The 16,406-nt window shown below is 43.1% G+C and overlaps 1 protein-coding gene across 5 annotated transcripts in view; it reads right to left on the reverse strand.

Annotated features, from left to right (window-relative positions):
- Nucleotides 1-12,339, reverse strand: part of AGO1 (argonaute RISC component 1) — a 50,827-nt gene extending 38,488 nt beyond the window's left edge. For 3 of the 5 annotated variants that reach the window (XR_004989593.2, XR_004989592.2, XM_036447705.2), the window contains exons 1-2: nt 12,040-12,335; nt 6,738-6,921 (exon numbers count right to left, since the gene is read on the reverse strand). Coding sequence is in view for 3 of the 5 variants with exons in the window: in XM_036447705.2 (XP_036303598.1) it covers nt 6,738-6,921; nt 12,040-12,064 (209 nt within the window). In the remaining 2 variants the exon portion in view is untranslated. Of the gene's footprint in view, nt 1-6,737; nt 6,922-12,039 lie in introns of all 5 variants that reach the window. The other 2 variants (XM_036447707.2, XM_045584851.1) reach the window with 2 other exon arrangements.
- Nucleotides 12,340-16,406: the final 4,067 nt, after the last annotated feature.

A 16,406-nucleotide genomic window follows, 5' to 3' on the forward strand; every position in this document is an offset into this window, starting at 1 on the left:
GGTATGTGCCCTGACCAGGTATCAAACGCCAACATTTTGGTGTATGTGACGACGCTCCAAGCAACTGAGCCACCCAGCCAGGGCCTAGCAGCTTTAATCTCATCTGCTCTGTCACTGTGCTTTTCAAACTTCAATGTACACACAAATCATCTGGAGATCTTATTAAAATGCAGATTCTGATTAAAATGCGGATTCTAACTCAGTAGGTCTAGAGCAAAGCCTAAAGTTCTACATTTCTAACATGCTCCCAGGTGATGCTTCTGGTCTTTACTTCACTAAGATCCTAAAGGACCTAAAAGAGTGAATGCCTTCTTAACAGAGAGGAAGGCTAAGGGGAGAAAGGCTTTATCTTAGGGTCTATCCAGAATCAGGAATAGAATTGAGGCTCCTCCAATTCTGAAACTGATAATAAAAATATATGGGTGGGAAAGAGATCTAAATTGGGAAAAGAATAAAAATTGGGAGAAGAACCTCATCTCCTCTATCTCTGAAGCCCCTCGGTCCCACCACCTATTGTCATCTCTTTCTAGATTTCACTTTCTACACTCAGCCACCTAGATACCAGAGTATCCATCTATCCTTCAAAATCCAACCAACCCAACCATTTGACATCTTCACTTTCTAAACGAAACCTTTTGAGTAGTACTGGATAAAAACATTCAAAATGTATATTGGAAGCAACTGTAACTAGTTAGACTTCAGTGCTACCCAACAATCGTTTCATGTCCTAATTACTTCCATTCCTCACAGACTATGTCAAAACTTCTCAACTACCTCCTAACACCAGAACCTATTTCTATCTCCTAACAAAAAGCAACCCTAGAAGATGGTGGTAAACAAGGTACTCGCATCCTCCCACAACATCAACATTACAACTAAAATACAGAACAACCATCATTCAGAACCACCTGAAATCTAGCCTAATGGAAGCCCTACAACTAAAGAATTAAAGAAGAAACCATATTGAGATTGAAAATGATAAAAAGCAAGGACCTACAACTAAAGTTATTCTATCCAACAAAGCTATCAAGAAGGTCATAGTAAAGCAACAGGCAGACTGTCAAATTACAGTGGGGAGGGAAGGAAGATCTGGGGGAGATAATAGATCAACCGAAGGACTTGTGTACATGCATATAAGTACAACCAATGGACATAAAACTCTGGGGAGGGAAGGTATGAATGGGAAGGGGGCAAAAAAAAAAAAAAAAAAATCAATAAAATATATTAAAAAAAAAAAAAAAAAGAAGAAGAAGAATTGAAGGTCATGTCCTAGCTGGTTTGGCTCAGTGGATAGAGCATCAGCCTGTATAGACTGAAGAGTCCTGGGTTTGATTCAGATAAAGGGAAAAATACCCAGTTGCAGGCTCAATCCCCAGTAGGGGGTGTGCAGGAGGCAGCCAATCAATGATTCTCTCTCATCACTGATGTTTCTCTCTCCCCTACCCATTCCCTTCCTCTCTGAAATTAATAAAATGTATTTTTAAAAATAATTTAAAAAAACTGAAGGTCAGATAAAGAATTTCACCAACAAGAAAAAGCTAAAGGAGTTTATCACCACCAAACCAGTATTATGAAATATTGGAGGATCTTCTTTAAGAAGAAAAGATAAAAAATATGAATAACAAAATGGCAATACATATTTATAAAAAATTGAATCTAAAAAAATCAAAATAAACTGATGAATAAAATAGAACCAGAGGAATGGAAACATGGAACAGAATGATAAATCTCAGAGGGAAGTGAGGCGGGGTGGGAAGATATTAACCAAAGAATTTATATGTAAATATGCATTAACCATGGACACATACTATAGGGTAGTGAAGGCCTAGGAGCAGCAGGATCTGGGTGGAGGAGGGCAATGGAGGGAGTAAGGGAGACATCTGTAATATTCTCAACAATAAAGACTAAAAAAAAAAGAAGCAACTTTATAAGTCTGAACAATTATAGTAAACCATAGTATGCAAAGTCCCCTCCACCAAGTTCCCAGGCATACAATCATATTTATATATGCAAGGCTCTTCATTTTCTTTCCTCAGATTTGAAACATCTTTCCATATATGATTTTTAAACATCTGAAAAATATGTTAAACTTTACTCATTAGACCAAAATACAGAAAAACAGACACACATCAATGGAACGGAATTGAGAGCCCAGAAATAAACTCCCACATACAATGAACAACTAATTTAAAACAAAGAAGCCAAGATTATACAATGGAAAAAGTCTCTTCAATAAATGGTGTTGAGAAAACTGGATATTATTATGCAAAAGAATGAAACTGGACAATTATCTTACACTGTACACCAAAATTAACTAAAAACGGATCAAAGACTTGAATTTACAACCTGAAACAATAAAATACATCAAGAAAATATAGGCAGTAAGCTTCTGAAAATTGGTCTTAGTGGTCTTTTTCACTTCAAAGGCAAGAGAAACAAAAATAAACAAATTGGACTATATCAAACTAAAAAGCTTCAGCACAGCAAAGGAAACCATCAATGAAACAAAAAAGAAACCGCCAAAACAGGTTTGGCTCAATGGATAGATCTTCGGCCTGCGGACTGAAAGGTCCCGGGTTCGATTCCGGCCTGGGGCATGTACCTGGGTTTTGGGCACATCCCCAGTAGGGGGTGTGCAAGAGGCAGCTGATTGATGATTCTCTCTCATCGATGTTTCTAACTCTCTATCCCTCTCTCTTCCTCTCTGTAAAAATCAATAAAATATATTTTAAAAAAAGAAACCAACTAAATGGGATTAGATATTTACAAATGATATTCCCAATAAGGGGTTAACATCCAAAATATATAAAAAATTTATAAAACTCAACAACAAAAAAACAAACTGAATTTAAAAATGGACAGAGGATCTGAATAGTCATGTTTCAAAGGAAAACATACAAATGACCAATAGGCACATGAAAAAATGTTCAACATCAATAATTATTAGGGGGCAAATAAGCCTAATCAGTGGTCACGGACAACATAAGGGTGGAGACATATGTGGGGAGGGGTTTGGGATGGAAATGAGGGGATGAGGACAAATATGTGATACTTAAATCAATAAAGAAGTTAAAAGTAAATAAATAAATAACCCCCCAAAAAATTATTAGGGGAATGCAAATCAAAATCATGGGACATCAATTAGCACATACCTATTAGAATGGCTATTTTCAAAAAGGAAATAATTGCAAGTGTTGGCAAGATGTATAGAAAAGGGAATTATAAATCAATACAGCCACTAAATTATGGAGGTTTCTCAAAAAATTAAGAACTACCATATGATCCAGCAATTCCTCTTATGGATACTTATCCAAAAATATGAAAACTAATTTTAAAAATCTATGTACCTTATGTATACTGCAGCATTATTTACAGCAGCCAAAATTAAAAAAAAAAAAAACATTTAGTGTCTATCAATGAATGAATATATAAAGGAGGTGTGATGTATATACATATAGACATGTAATGGGATACTACTCAACCATAAAAAGATGAAATATTGCCCTTTGCGAGAATATGGAGGGATCCTGAGAGTATTATGCTAAGTGAAATAAGTCAGAAGAAAAAATATAAAAACCTTATGATTTCACTCATACATAGAATATAAATCAAAAAGTAACAAATGAACAAACAAAACCAAATTCATAGATTCAGACAACATATTGGTAGTTACCAGAGAGAAGGGTTGGGAGAAGAGTGAAATGGATAAAGAGATCAAACATATGGTCATGGATGAAAACAAGGCTTTTGGTGGTGAGTACCCACTAGCATATACTAACACCAAATTACAAAGTTGTAAACCTGAAACTTATGTTATTGTTAATTGATGTTACCTCATTAAAAAAAAAAAGAAGCCATCTCGGCTGGTGTTGCTCAGTACTTGAACATCAACCTATGAACCAGAGGATCACAGTTCAATTCCAGGTCAGGCCCTGGCTGGTTTGGTTCAATGGATAGAATGAAGCCTTCAGACTGAAGGGTTCCAGGTTTGATTCTGGTCAAGGGCACAAGCCTGGGTTGCTGGCTCAATTCCTAGTAGGGGGCAGCCAAGCAATGAGTCTCATCATTAATGTTTCTATCTCTCTCTCCTCCCTTCCTCCCTGAAATCAATAAAAATATATTTTAGAAAGAAAAAAATTTTTTTTTAAAAAAAGCCAAACCCTGGTGGTTAGAAAATAGGCCTGAAGACCGAAGGGTTGCAGGTTCTTCAATTCCTTGTCAGGGGCACATACCTCAGTTGCAGGTTCAATCCTCAGCCCTGGTTGAGGGTGTAAGCAGGAGGCAGCCAATTGATGTTTGTCTCTCTCTATCCCTTTCTCTTTTTCCTCCCTTCCCCTTCTCTTTCACTCTCTCTAAAATTCAATGGAAAAATATCCTAACTCCTTGGGTGAGAATTAAAAAAAAAACAAGAAAGCCAAACCCTGAATGAACTTATGAGATAAATATTTTTAATATGAATTAAAATTCTATAGTAACCCTAACTGGTCTGGCTCAGTGGATAGAGTATTGGCCTGTGGACTGAAGGGTCCCAGGTTTGATTTCATTCAAGGGCATGTATCTTGGTTGCAGGCACATCGCCAGTAGGGGGTGTGCAGGAGGCAGCTGATTGATGTTTCTCTCTCATTAATATTTCTAATTCTATCACACTCTCTTTCTCTCTGTAAAAAAATCAGTAAAATAAAAAAATTATATAAAAAATAGAAAAGTAATAAAAAAATTAAATTTAAGTATAATTTCTACTAATCAAAATGTCAAAGATAAAAAATACAATATATTAGATTGGTGCAGATATGGGGAAGAGGCACTTAAAAAAAATTATTTCAGAGAGGAAGGGAGAGGAAGAGAAACATCAATGATGAGAGAGAATAATTGATTGGCTGCCTCCTACATGCCCCACACTAGGGATTGAACCTGCAACTTGGGCATGTGCCCTAACTGGAATCAAACCTGGGACCCTTCAGTCCACTGGCCAACACTCTATCCACTGAGCCAAGTCAGATAGGGCAAGAGGCACTCTTAATACCTTGTCAAAGGAAGTAAATGTTGTTACAGCTTACTTTAAAAAAAAACTAGCATTGTCTCAGAATTTTTAAATGGTCTATGCCAGCAAATCCACTCCTAGGAATTTATCCTATACACACGCTCATACTTAAGTGGAAAATGTATATATATTTAATAATATTCAATACAGTTTCATTTTTGTAGCAAAAGTTTACTCAGCCTTGCCGAGACCGGTTTGGCTCAATGGATAGAGCGTCGGCTTGGGGACTGAAGGGCCCGGGTTCGATTCCGGTCAAGGGCATGTACCTTGGTTGCGGGCATATCCCCGGTGGGGGGTGTGCAAGAGGCAGCTGATCGATGACTCTCTCTCATCGGTGTTTCTAACTCTCTATCTCTCTCCCTTCCTCTCTGTACAAAATCAATAAAATATATATATATAAAAAAAAAAAAAAAAAAAAAAAAAGTTTACTCAGCCTAAATGTTCAATAAAGTTACTAAGTTATAATAACATCACATTCAATGAAATACCTATTGAGCAAAAGAATGAGGCAGATATGCATGTACTGGAATGTATTATTTTCCAAAATATATTATTTAGTAGGAAAAAAACAAGGTGTAGAACAAGGTATATAGGATTCTATATTATATACATATGTGTATGTTCTACATACATATATGCTTGTATATACAAACAAAAATATCTGGAAGCATATTCAAGAATGGTAATAATCATACTAAAAAAATGGTAACAATAAATGCCTCTAGGGGAAAGGACTAGGACACGGGAGCTGAGGGCAATAAGAAAAATCTTTCACTGCTACTCTTTTTGTAATATTTTAAATTTATTTACATTGTAAGTATATAATTTTCAAATATTAATAAAATGTAATTTAAAAAGAAATATTGCTTCTTCTCTCTAAGGATAATCCCTCCAACTATGTATCCTATAATATCCTCCTGCCTTAGCAAGGACATCCCACTCATTCCTCCCCTCTCTATCATGTACCTTTAACCTCTCCTCCACTAGCTCCTTCCCTACAGTTTATAAACATATCCATGTCTCATTCTTAAAAACTTTTCTTTCATTCATTTCAACAAACATTGAAATGAACTAGGCTAGGCACTGTACTTGACCCCTATAATCTACTCTAGCCAACATATTCCTTCTCTCCCTAAGTTTCAATGCTAACCTATCTGGGGAAAGTTTTCTGGTCATCATCCCTACCATATTACCTTTCATATATTCCTTAATTCACTACAGATTACTAGCCCAACTACTTTAATAAAACTGCTCTGACAAAAGGTATTAATTAAATCCTAATTGCCAAATCAAATGATATTTTCCTTACTTGAAATCTTCCCCTCAAAAGCTTTCATGTTAGATTTGGTAATAACACCCTTTAGTAGTTTGTTTACATCTCTGGATCCTCTTTCGAGGTTTTGAGACTCAGAAAAGTAAAAACTCCTGTATTTGGCTGAAACCGGTTTGGCTCATCGGCCTGCGGACTGAAAGGTCCCAGGTTCGATTCCGGTCAAGGGCATGTACCAGGGTTGCGGGCACATTCCCAGTAGGGGGTGTGCAAGAGGCAGCTGGTGGATGTTTCTCTCTCATCGACATTTCTAGCTCTCTATATCTCTCCCTTCCTCTCTGTAAAAAAAATCAATATATTTAAAAACAAACAAACAACAACAAAAAAAACCTCCTGTATTTGGTGTCAAAGATGTGCATCACTTACCGGTTGACTCTGCGAGGACACTTATCTGGTTTAATATCCACCTCATAGTGGTAGACATCAATCTTAGGGATGTCCACCTCAAAGTAATTGGCCAGGAGCTTGATTGGTTTCCCCACTGTGCCAATGCCAGGCCTTCGGGGTGCCTGGAACACCTGCTGCAGAGGGGGCAGGTATGCGCCTGCAGCTACAAGACAAAAAAGTTAGTAAGGGTTAAGTCTGGTCATCTCCTTACACTCCTATCAAGAGAAGGCACAAGGTCCCCTAAAACAGAAGCCGGAGAGTACAAGGGGCTCCTTTCCTGCCTACCCAAGTCAACTGAGGGTTTCCATGAGCTCAGACATCACAGGCTATTTTTTTTTTAAAGTTCTCTCCAATTAGGAAAACTACCCTTAAGTTCCTATTGCATGTTAAGTAGAGGGGATAAATCTGGCTCCTGGTAACAAAATCCTTCCTTCAATAAGATTAATACACATTCCTCCACCAGGTATCTAACAGATAAAGAATGCCCTATTCTCTGGAGCAGGTGCTCACTTCATTCATCACCATCCCAAAGACAAAACAGCATCATCTTTTTTATTTATTTATTTTTATTTTATTGATTTTTCACAGAGGGGAAGAGAGAGAGATAGAGAGTCAGAAACATCGATGAGAGAGAATCAGATCAGCTGCCCCCTGCACACCTTCCACTGGGGATGTGCCCGCAACCAAGGTACATGCCCTTGACCGGAATCGAACCCGGGACCTTTCAGTCCGCAGGCCGATGTTCTATCCACTGAGCCAAACCGGTTTCGGCAACAGCATCATCTTAATGTTCCTCTGTAGGCAGGAGGAACATTTTTTAAAAGGCCAAGTTGGGGGTTGGGGCAGTGTTCGTTTGTGAAATGATTAAGGCAACTAAATGGCTAAGGCTGGAGGCAGAAAAGGAGAAAGGGCTAAAAGGATAGAGTTTGGAAACTAAGGAAAGGAGAGAGGCTGAACTTGGGAGCTGGCCAAGAAACCAGACTAAACCAGAGGTTAGCAGAAAAAGGCCTGAATTGGGAGCCAAGGAAGAAGGAAGGAAGGCTAGAGTTAGGAGCTTGGGTAAGAAGCAAGGCTGCAACTGGGGAAATAATGAAGAAAAAAGTTCAAAAAAAGAAAAAGCTAGGGAATGAAGACAGGCTGCATAAAGGAGATTGAAGCTAGAGTAGAAGCCTTGGGAAAGAGAAGCAGCCATTAGAATGCTGAAGAAGGGAGAGATACTGGCTCTGGGAAGGAGAATACAAAATTGTCTCCACGGTTCACAGCTCCTTCCATATAGAGAGCCCAGAGAGTAGCAGGAGGGATCAATTTCAAGACAGATAGGGCCCTGGGAAAAGGGCTAGGGCAAGGCCACTACTTTCTCCTCTCTGGCCACAAGCATGATTGCTGCCTCTAGTTTTATTTTCTAACTTGAGGGGGAAGGGAAGGAAAAACAGCCTGAGAGAAGCCTTTGTCTAGAGTTGCTATTGTCCTGGCTGGTAGAGGACCAGCTCAGGTGGGAGATGAGATGAATAAGCCAGTCCAGTGCCTCCCATCACTAGAGCTCTGCTTTCAGTCGTCTATGGGTGTTTGTGTGTGTGTGTGGGGGGGGGGGGGAAGGAATAATAAAAAGGGGGAGGGGCATATCCTCATCTGGGGGGTCAGGAAGAGGTCAGAACCATTCAAGGGAGGGGCATGCTTCCCAGAGTTAAACTGCAGTCTCCTCCTAACCACTAGTCAAGCCCAGTCCCACAATGCAGACTGGAAATGCAGGCCCAGCCTGGGGACAAAAGGCCTTTAGGGCTCAGCTACATGGGGAAGTGAAAGCTAACTACTAGCACCTGGCCACTTACCCCCAAAAAGAGGTGAACAGATATTACACACAAGGCATAGACAGACACACAAACATAATGTGTCACATTCTAGTCATACACATCCAAACACTCAGACCTAGACAAAATCTTTACACACATACCCCTCACTACCCTATTGAAAGTTCTTCAAAGGCAGGGACCATCTGCCCTGGTCACTGCTGAATCTCCTTCGTGAAAGCCTGGCACACGGGAGGTGTTCAACATACAGATAGTAAATGAATGAACAAACTGATCTGCAGACTCACCACAAAGAACACGCAACACACAAACACCTGCAAATTGCTCAGAAACAATTATAAATCCTGCACAGACAAACATGTACCCTGGTAGATGCATCTGGTATAAAACACCCTTCCCCTCCCCAAGTTCTTACTTTCCATTCACCTCCTAAGTCTCCCCCAGGTGGAATAACAGTTTGGAGCCCTGAAAAGAGACATCCCTAGAGCTGGGCTAGGTAGAACTGATGGGGGATGAGATAAACACTCTAGCCTCAAAGCCTTCTTTTCCCCAGAAATAGGACTACAGACTAGACAGCCTTAGGCACCAGGCACCCTCCACTCCAAGGAGGCTTTGGGAAAACAGGAAAGCCCCCAAGCTCTCCCTCATCCCCAAACTAGGGAAGGCAAAAGGAGTAAGCTCTCTCCTATCCCATCCCCCTGCAGCCTCACAGCTGTAGAAAGTTCACTCCTTGCCCCCCCCCCCCTTTACCTCACCCCGCTCCCAGCTTTTAGTCTGAGAAAGGGAGACACTTCGCTTCAGACCCAGACAGGGACAGACGGCCACTTTGTGATGCAGATGAGGGCCCCAGCAGAGAGGACAAAGCTTGGGCCTTGGGGGAAAGGGGTGGGGTCCTTCCTTGCAGACAAAAGCAAGGAGGGAGGGGCTGTGAAAAGGACACTCCCCCTCCCCCATCACCAACCAGCCCTGAGAAGAAAAAGTAACAGAGCTGAAAGGCTTGGCTCAGGGATTCCTTCCCTGCAGTTCAGAGGCCCACAACCTCCCAAGAAGCAGACTGCCTATTCAAAAGACAAATTCAAGGCTAGGTTAGCTACCAGGAACCAAATACTAAGAGGCCAATCTCTCCAAAAAGAATTTGTCCACACATGAATATATACAGAGTACCTGTATTAAGTAACCAACCATATGTGCTTAACAATTTGTCACACTGGCCTGCAGACTCAAGGGTCCCAGGTTCGATTCCAGTCAAGGGCATGTACCTTGGTTGCGGGCACATCCCCAGTGGGGGTGTGCAAGAGGCAGCTGATAGATGATTCTACCTCATTGATGTTTCTAATTCTCTTCCCTCTCCCTTCCTCTCTGTAAAAAAAAAAATCAATAAAATATATTTAAAAAATTAAAAAAAAAAATTGTCACACTGGAATGTGATTCAAGTTAATTAATAAACATATACTTTGTGTCAGGGCCTAAACACTTGCTGGTTCCACAGATAAATCAGTCCAGTTTATGTGCTTGGAACACACCTGAGCACAGAAGGCACACTTGAACATAAATAAGCCCAGTGAAGCCAACAATACTTCAGTTTTGAGTATTGTATCCTCCAACTTCCATGAGACTTGACAGGGCTTAGCAAGGGGGAGTAATGAGGTACCTCCATTCACAGCTTCCAGAATGAATTTCAATTATACCCTCTAATGAGGCAAAACCTGTCCCACTAGGCTACAGCCAACTCCAGATACCAAGCTCTAGTCCCTTCCCTAAAAGCTTATTTCTCATATCAAACAAGTCCTTTTTTTCATCACTCTAGCGCCCATTCGGAATTCACCAGAATAAAACCATTAGCAGTCTGGTATGGGTGTCAGCTCCTGGCAATCTATCTAAACCTTTGTGACCTACTCTTACTCTAGTCCACAGGTTGTTGCAAATAGTCTCCAGCCTAGAAAACCAAGAGAGTTCCTGGAATGGAGAGATGTGCTTGAGAGAAGGAAGAAGTAATTTTTTTGAAGTCTGTTGCTCGCTGCACTTCACCTTAAGACCTATACAGACTTTATAAGGTTATTTTTGCTTGGGGGAAAGTACTTACAGATCACTGAATGAATGACTTGAATGAGTTGGTAAAAGCTATTCCCTTGAGATTAGATTTAGTATAAAAGAAAAAGATTCTTCCACCAGAAATAAAATTCATGTCCCAAATGAAAATCCTATTTGATCTGGAATGGAAGAAAGACTTGAGATATAACCTAAAGGATTCCCAGGTCTAGACTGCTCCTTCCACCAAAGTGCCACTAACCCACAACCTGTCCTGGGGACTCCAGTCTTCTTGGGAACGCCCAGCTTCAGTTTCTCTTCTATTCTTGTATCTCCTTTATTCCTGATTGCTCATGAACAACGAGATATTAAGGCTAACACCCGGGACTCACCAGGTCCATCCCCCAAACTACTTATTTGTGACAAAAGCTAGCTTGGCAACATCGGGTCTACAGTATTTTGGACCAGAAAGGCGCAAACCAGGCGGACAACCTCTTCCAGGTAAACCTGGCCCTGGCCTTCATCTTTCAGTAACAAACACCTTTACTAAGACCTATCTTTAGTGAAAACCCGCCATTGAATCGGTCGGAGTCTTTCCACATTCAAGTGGCAAAATAAGGCAAGGCACTTTAGAAGTTTCCTTCAACCCATTCTTGGCAAATTGTGACCGTTTTCTGAGCCAAGTTTAAGAACCCTCAAGATGGGGAAGGGGACCACTTCTATTGTATTTGCGCCCAGCCTGCATAACCTTAGAGAGAATACACCCCACCAGCGCGCACCTTTTCCCAAGCCAAACCGCGCGGGATGGAGAGTTGGGGTAATTTGGGCAGCCACGCCCCCACTACCTAGGGCAGCCCCTTCTAGCGGCCACCTCTGCGCATGCTCGAGTGCCTCTGCTCAGGCTCCCGGGACTCGCGGGGGGGGGGGGGGGGGGGGGTGAGGGGGAATCCTGGGACAGGATCCCCACCCACCGCCCCCTGACCCTCGCCCCCGCGTCAAGCCCTGCTGGGCGGAGCTCACAGTCCAGATCTGGCGCCTTCTCCCAAGGGACACTAGCCCAGCCCAGACTGGCTGAACCCCCACCCGGCATGCTACAGCTAGGGCCCATCTATATGGACCTCCTCCTCTCCAGGACACCTGGAGTCCGCCTCCTGCCACCTGCCGGGACTCTCCTTAGGCCTCCAGGCATCTCCGGGAGTCCTTACGTGTGCAGGCCCTTCTCCAGATTACTTCCCACCTCCAGGAGTGCATAGAGCCTCCTTTGATAAACAGCCCCCGTCTCAGAACCCCCTTCACAAGGTTTTCCCCGGAACTACACACAGCCCCCTTCAAACTGGGCCCCCATCCCATAAGAGCCCCTTCCTCACTCGAAAATTCAGCTCCTTAGGCGGGAGTCCCCTGGTCCTTTGGAGCACGCACCGTTCCCCCCTCCCGCGGACCCTTACCTGCTCCCGAGGGTCCCGCTTCCATCCCATATACCCGTGCGGAGGTCAGGCGGCCCGGAGACTGTGGAATCCAGTGTGAGGGGCCTAGGTACCCTGCACCCTAGCTGCTAGGATTCGGGCCGGGCTCGGCTCCCCCCCCAAGCCCGGCCGCTCGCACGGCCACCCCCGCAGCCTCCGTTGCCGCCGCCGCCGCGGAGCCTGCAGCAGCTCCCCCAGTGAGCGCCCGGCCAGCTGCCAGTGCGCAGGCGCGACCGCCAGGCCCAGGGGGCGGACGGGAACGAGTCAAGCGGGGCGCTCCGAAGGCAACAAAGGCCAATGGAGAGAGGCGGGGGCACCGGGGACCCGAGGCAGCGGCCCCTGGCGGTCAGCCGTGGCCCTGCAGCCCGGAGGAAGGGCTTCGGTAGAGGCGCAGCGTTACCGCGCAGTGGCGTAAGTGGGGCGGGGCGGGGTTGGGGTGGGGACACTCCCCCATCCCCTGAAGCAGCCTCAGGCCCCGTCTTTTTACCCAAATAGGTCCCTCCAATCCTACACATAGCCTCCCCTCTTCTCACAGAGCCAAGCGCACATTACAGGAACCTCACCTCATTCCCTGGTCCCCCTCAACACTCCGAGCACCCCATCACCGAGGGGCCCTGCCTCCCACCTTTCCTCCTAATCTCTCTCATCCTTCACGTGTTGGCTGCGAAGGGACTACCTTCCCGAAGCCTTTCTCTGTCCCTGACTCACTGAACTCCCTAACGCCACCCTCTTTTCCAAGCTGAGTGCTGGGCGTTGAGACCACAGATATGAGAGATCCTACCTACCCTGAAAGGTGTCACAGTTTCAACCTAAGTGTGGCTACAGACCTCTGTGGATGGGACATGGAAGCACCTGTCTCCACTTTCGCACTGCTGCTCGCTTACTCAAATCTGTTTCTGTCCTCACCACTTCTCTTAGGACTTTTTGTGTCGAAAGTAAAAGAATAATTTCTGCAACATGTGACACTATGCCTCTCCTTCCTTTTTTAGCCTTCTCCTTGACTTCAGCATTTTCTGGGATCTAGTGCTAAGTTCTTGTCAGTAGTGTTCACCATGGTTTCAAACCCAGCTCTCTTCTAACTCTACTCTTCGTTTTCCACTTGAAGGCTTCATCCATTCTTATGGCTCAACTATCTTTCCAAATCTCCATTTCCATACAAGTCTCACACTCATATTTTCAAGTGTCTGCTGGACAGCTCCACCTGGATATCCTACCATCACTTCAAATTTAAAGAGTCCAAAATCAAACTCTTTATATTTACCCCACAAATGTGTGCTTGTTCTATGCATCCTGTCTCTGCAAATGGCATCTTCATCCCAGAAATGAAGTTTCTCTCTCTCCCTTCCTTCTTTTCCCACCCCCACTCCCAATGCAGCTGTTCACCAAATCCTGACATGTTTACTTCCTTAACTACTCTCACATGATCCTCCTGCCATTCTGATGGCTCCTCTTGGTAGTTCAGACCCTTATACTTTGCTCAAAGCATGTCACTTTCTTGCTAGTCTCACAGTTGCTGAGAAGATTCCTCTCATTTGATCTTTTGCAATTGATAGGTGGTAAGAGACCCAGCTCAAACATCATCTTTTCCTAATATTCATTCATATGAAATCATCCATATGCATTTTTTATGCCTACTTTACACTAAATGCAGCAAAGAAGGCTAGGAACTTAAAACACAGACCATACCCACTCCCTAACCATAGAGAGATTAATTTCTGACCCACATCACAGTCTGCCTTGCTTAGCAGAGGTTCTCAAACAACAGATATCAGAATAATCTGGAGAACTTGTTAAAACACTGGTTGCTGATCCCAGCTCGTGTGGCTCAATTGTTGAACATCAACCTATAAATCAGAAGGTCATGGTTTGATTCCCAGTTGGGGCACATGCCGGGTTTCGGGCTTGATCCCCAGTGTGGGGTGTGCATGAGGCAACCAAGCAATGATTCTCTCTCATTGATGTTTCTATCTCTCTCTCCCTCTCCCTTCCTCTCTGACATCAATAAAAATATATTTTAAAAAAACAAAACACAGGTTTCTGAGCCCTAGCTCCAAAATCTGTGTTTCAATAGGTCTTGAGTGGACCCAAGAATGTGCATCTATAATAATAAAAGCATAATATGCTAATTAGACCAGGCGTCCTCCCAGACAACCTTCTGGATGAAGCCGGGGCTGCAAGGGAAGGCCGGGTCCGGGGTGCCAGAGGGAAGATGGTGCTGGCAGCCAAGGGAAGGAAGGCATGAGTTTTGTGCATCTGGCCTCTAGTTTCTAATAAGTTTCCAGATGCAGTTGATGCTGCTAATCTGGGGACTACACTTTGAGAACAACTGCTCTACAGTATAAAGTTAAGAACAAAGACTTTAGAGCCAGTGTTTGGGTTTCAACCCTGGTGCTGCCATTTACTATCTGTGTAACACTAGGTAAATTACTTAACTTCTCTGTGTCTCCTGCCCCATTGTGAGAGATAAAAAGTAGTACCCACCTCATTGGGCTGTTGTTAATGAATATAAAAACCTTAGAATAGTGCCTGCTATCATAATTATCTAGCTCTTGCAAAGTGTTGGCTGCTATCATAATTATCTGGCTCTTGCTCTATATTCTTTTATTTTATTTTATTTTAAATATATTTTATTGATTTTTGTACAGAGAGGAAGGGAGAGAGATAGTTAGAAACATCAATGAGAGAGAGTCATTGATCAGCTGCCTCTTGCACACCCCCTACTGGGGATATGCCCGCAATCAAGGTACATGCCCTTGACCGGAATCGAACCCGGGGCCCTTCAGTCCCCAAGCCGACGCTCTATCCATTGAGCCAAACCGGTCCCGGCTGGCTCTTGCTCTATATTCTAAGTTCTGTAAGAATAAAGACCATATCAAATGCATTTCTGTTTCCCTGTAGTGCCTGGCACAAAGCTGTGCCTAGAATAATCAGTAAATCTGGGTTGATCTGAATCAAACAGATGGCATCAAAATATCCTCAAAAGTAGCAAGACCTTTTTACCTTGGTAAAACTATGCTGCAAGCTCAGCATTCCATAAGAAGAGTTTGAATCCCCTGTTCTAAATACCAAGCCTCACACTTATAACTTTGTACTGTAGAAAGGCAATGGCCACTACTCTGACCCCTCTTCCAAGTGGCTAGCAGAGTCAAGCCTAGCCCTGGCCTCTCAGTGCCTTTCTGTAAAGTGTCTCCATTATCAGGGTTTCACTCTTGACTAGGAAAAATGATAAAATATAAAGGGAATCCAGATGTAGTTAGCTTTTTTATACTGACCAGCTGCTTGCAGTAATTCTTTTTTTTATTTTTTTATTTTTTTTTACAGAGAGGAACAAAGAGTTAGAAACATCGATGAGAGAGAGTCATCGATCTGCTGCTTCTTGCACACCAGCTACTGGGGATGGGCCCGCAACCAAGGTACATGCCCTTGACTGGAATCGAACCCGGGACCTTTCAGTCTGCAGGCCGATGCTCTATCCACTGAGCCAAACCGGTTTTGACATTGCAGTAATTCTTAATGTACATTCCCAGGAAGCTATTTGCTCCTTGTGTTTCTAGTTTAATCCTTGCATCTCAGTCCATAGCTGACTCACACCAAGGGTCTCTGTTTTATGGGCCAGAGCCCGGGTCTTCCCACTTTTAAATTTTCTCTACATCCAGAGCTTCCTGGTCCCAAAACAAAAATGGCCTGGAAACAAAGAAATAAAACAAACAAACAAACAAAAAACCTACTGCATCTCCATGTACAATATATTATCCTTTTTTTAATATTTAAAAAATAGCCTGGTCCCAGCCAGTGTGGTTCGGTGGTTGAGCGTCAACTTATGAACCAGGGGTCAAGGTTTGATTCCCAGTCAAGGCAATCCCTGGGTTGCGGGCTAGATCCTCAGTAGAGAGTGTTCAGGAGACAGCCAATCAATGATTCTCTCTCATCATTGGTGTTCCTATCTCTCCCTCTCCCTTCTTCTCTGAAATCAATAAAAATACATTTTAAAAAAATAAATAAAAAACAGCCTGGGAACAATAAAATCAAGGTAATAACAAAGACATAAAATAATCCTGGCCAATTTTGCTCAATAGAGTGTCAGCCAGCAGGGTCACAGGTTAGATTCCAAGTCAAGGGCATGTACTTTAGTTGCAGGTTTGATCCTCAGCCCTGGATGGGCTACAAGCAGGAGGTAACCAATCAATGTGTTTCTCTCACTTGAATGTTTCTTTCTCTTTCTCTCCTCATTCCACTCTCTAAAAATCAAAGGAAAAAATATCCACTCCTCAGGTGAGGGTTACACACACACACACACACACACACACACACACACGCGCGCGCGCGCGCACATATATATACAACAAATT

The sequence above is a fragment of the Pipistrellus kuhlii genome, unplaced genomic scaffold (assembly GCF_014108245.1).
Source record: "Pipistrellus kuhlii isolate mPipKuh1 unplaced genomic scaffold, mPipKuh1.p scaffold_m20_p_2, whole genome shotgun sequence".
NCBI lineage: Eukaryota > Metazoa > Chordata > Mammalia > Chiroptera > Vespertilionidae > Pipistrellus > Pipistrellus kuhlii.